The sequence below is a fragment of the Atta colombica genome, unplaced genomic scaffold, assembly GCF_001594045.1.
Source record: "Atta colombica isolate Treedump-2 unplaced genomic scaffold, Acol1.0 scaffold102, whole genome shotgun sequence".
Taxonomy (NCBI): domain Eukaryota; kingdom Metazoa; phylum Arthropoda; class Insecta; order Hymenoptera; family Formicidae; genus Atta; species Atta colombica.
Genome location: NW_017259187.1, coordinates 133,247 through 136,727, shown reverse-complemented (window position 1 = coordinate 136,727; position 3,481 = coordinate 133,247). Strand labels below are relative to the sequence as shown.

The 3,481-nt window shown below is 21.9% G+C and overlaps 1 protein-coding gene across 3 annotated transcripts in view; it reads right to left on the bottom strand.

The window, feature by feature from the left end:
- Nucleotides 1–2,612: 2,612 nt before the first annotated feature.
- The window catches only part of LOC108687469 (heat shock factor protein 1-like), a 10,376-nt gene continuing 9,507 nt past the window's right edge, over nt 2,613–3,481 (bottom strand). For all 3 annotated transcript variants that reach the window (XM_018193242.1, XM_018193250.1, XM_018193258.1), the window contains 3 exons: nt 3,347–3,452; nt 3,125–3,209; nt 2,613–2,806 (listed from right to left, as the gene is read on the bottom strand). In XM_018193242.1, coding sequence (XP_018048731.1) covers nt 2,613–2,806; nt 3,125–3,209; nt 3,347–3,452 — 385 coding nt within the window. The remainder of the gene's footprint in view (nt 2,807–3,124; nt 3,210–3,346; nt 3,453–3,481) is intronic.

The window sequence follows — 3,481 nt, the reverse complement described above, 5'->3', positions numbered from 1 at the left end:
ATAATAAAAATGCGAAGATATTCTGACTTTAAAAGTATTTTAGTATTTTACACAAGTCAAAATTTTAATCGCAAAAATATCTACATTATTCGAAGATTTAATATTATAATCTATTAGAAATTTTCTATTAGATAAAAAACACTGAAATCTTAACTTGTATTATCATTATTTTTATCTTTTTACAAATAATTTTTTTTACATACATACGCAAATTTATTAATCTAACAAACTCATTATCTATATAGAATAGGAAAAGATATTAAATTATTCTATTAATTTGTTTTTATAAAGCTTTAAATCTTTTTACATTCAAAATAAGAATAGGTTTTCTATTAGAATATTATATACAAAGTAAGAACAAAAGATTTCAAAATTTCACGTTCAAATTGCGAAAATTTAAATATCCATTTAATTCTTATATCTATATTATTCCATTGTTTTTATTATGTATTTTATTTTGCAACTTAAGTTATGTTGTTACTTGGAAATAATATTCTTACTTTAAGTTTGATAATAGTAAATTGCAAAGAGGTTGTAACAGTGCACTTTATATCTTATTCAAATTATCATTCTTTTCTAAATAATAAAAAATCAAACACAGAAGTTATTTCTATCAAAAAACTGAAAGATAGATTTTAATAAATTATACTAAATTATAATAAAAAATATATAAGAAAAGAATATTGTATATAAAAAAAGATTGTGATGTATATATGAATGTTTTATAGTATGTTCTTTTGAATTTACTGTACTTTCAAAAGTTTATCATTTATTAAGTTTTTTTTGTAAACAAAATGGTATAATATATAATATTACATACACATATATACACACACACATGTATATATAAATATGTAGTATATTATATAAAATTTTATGGTAAGTCTAATGCTATTGTGCATAGATACTTTAAACGAATTATGTAAATTGTGAAATAAATAACTACCCTTATTTCAAAAATTATATGAACATAAAGCGCATTGATAACAACAGCAAATTTGTAAGAATGTATTTCTTATATTCTATAACCTTTTTTTTTTCATTTAATCTTTCTATTGTGTACATACACACAATACAAGTATTTATCTGTAACAGATAGTAAAAGTATTTTTGTACAGATGTTTCATTTTTTCATAAATTTTTGTAAATCGTAATGTATTTGTAATGTGAAGTTATAATTATAACATACATTATCGATGTAAATTTAAAGTTTATTTATATGTATGAATGTTGCAAAATTTTAATTATTTGAATCTTTCAAAACTTATACTCAAATCAAATAATTCTTACAATCAGTTCGTTAAAGATTTATAAAATTATAGTGCCTAATATAAAGTATAATTAAAACTTAAAACATTTACTATGAACTATTTATTATGATAAAATAGAAATTTTACTCATTTCATTGAATTTTTTACTATAAAAAAATAATCGATGAGGATATTTACAGTTGTATTATGATTGCATTACTTTCTCATGTAATTATAAATATTCTAATTTATGTTAGTAAAAATATAAAAGAAATTACTGCCATAATTTTCAGAACTTTGGAAGATACAATTTCAATGTTTTTACATCGATTTTATTCAATTTTTAGAAATTAATATTTTTTTCATAAATAACTGTCAGATTATTAAATGTTAAATAGAAATTATTAATTTATCTTCAGATTTTGCCTAGTGCAAATTCAATGGATTTTATATGCTAAGTACATAAAAACATTTGACATCTATCATTATATGTTAAATCGACAAAATCATACTGATTATAAAATATATAGTGAGATTTTTATTTCTTTTAACTTCAATAATTCTACGTACGAATAAGATATCAATTGTGTTTATATTCTTTTAAAATAAAATTTATTGAAATCAAAGAATTTGATGCAAGAATAATCAATCTGTGATAAATTTATCTGTACGCTTTTGTATATTTCTTTGTATATATAGGGTCACAGGATGATCCAAACCAATCGAAGGAACCGACATGTACGTATCATTTATGAAAAATTAAATCAAAAAGTTCTCTATCATTTTACAATTTTCGCAATTTTTTTAGTTGTCCAATAGCAGAACGTTTGTATCGACGCATAAAATAACTTAAGAGTTCTTTAAAAATATATGAGATATTTCATGAAGAACTTTGAAAGAGATTTCAATGTATTTATCAACATCGATTTTATTTGGCAATTTTTAGAAATTATATTTTATTAATAAATATTTTATTAACTGTTGCAAAATAATAAAGGATTTTTCTGATTCAGTTTTTAACAGTACATACATACCACTTCCTCCGGTTAATTTGGATTATTCTGTGTGTGTGTGTGTGTGTGTGTGTGTGTATGCGCGCGCGCGCGTGTGTGCGTGTGTGTGCGTATCTTTATAATTTGAATGATTTTTTAAAATTTAATTTATTTTAAAAATTTGAGACGATAATTTTATTTTGATCGTAATGTTGCTAATCATAATAAAAATAGTAAATGTAATAAATATTAAATTTAAATGATTAAATTTTTAAAAAAATTCGAAAAAATAGAGAAAGAAAAATAGGAAAAAACTAAAAATGCATTAAAAATGAGAGGAAAACTCTTCTACCTCTTAAGTTAACGATGTTTATGATACTGAATTCGTATTATTGGCTATCAGAACATCAAGAAGTTTCTTAGTATCCTCATAATTCATAGAATGTGTATAACCATTCATCTGTAAATCTGATAGATTTGAACCAGTTCCCATAAACATATCGTCTAATTCTAATGGAGGATTATATGTCATAAGTTCACCACCAGCAGATCCATGGACAGAATCTGAAACTATACATTATTGAAATTATCTGCACTTCATCTTATTAATTTTATAAAAATAAATTTTCTTTTAAAGTTTCATAATAACATTATGATGTAATAAATAAATATAAAAAGCATCTTACATTTCTCAAAAAAATGAAATATTTAAAAATACACATAAAATATATATGTATATTTTAATAATTATTATATTTAATAATTTCTTTCTTTATAAGATTTTTTTGTTACTTGCAACTTTTTCTCAAAATTTTTTTGACGAAGAAATATAAATTTTATTAAAAGTTTGAATTCCAGCAATGAAAATTATAAAAAACTTACTATCTTCCTCTTCTTTCCCATAATATGGATTCAATTCTGAATTAAGTGACAATCCAAACGCCATCGGATCATCAGTACTAAATATCTATTAAAAAAGGAAAAATATCAATATTAGCATTTTTAATAAATATTCTTTTTTCTATGAAGAATCTTTAATTGAAGAATCTTTTATTCAATTTTTTCTTCCTTTTTGTTTCTTATATGTAAAAAATTTATACTTACGTCAAGTAAAGTATTAGCATCCAAGTTGCAATTTTCACTCAGCAATACGTCACGGAAAGTGTCCAAATTACTCTGTGTTGTTTCTACATGATTGTTTATTTCTTCCCTATACATAAGATAAAAATAAATTAAAAT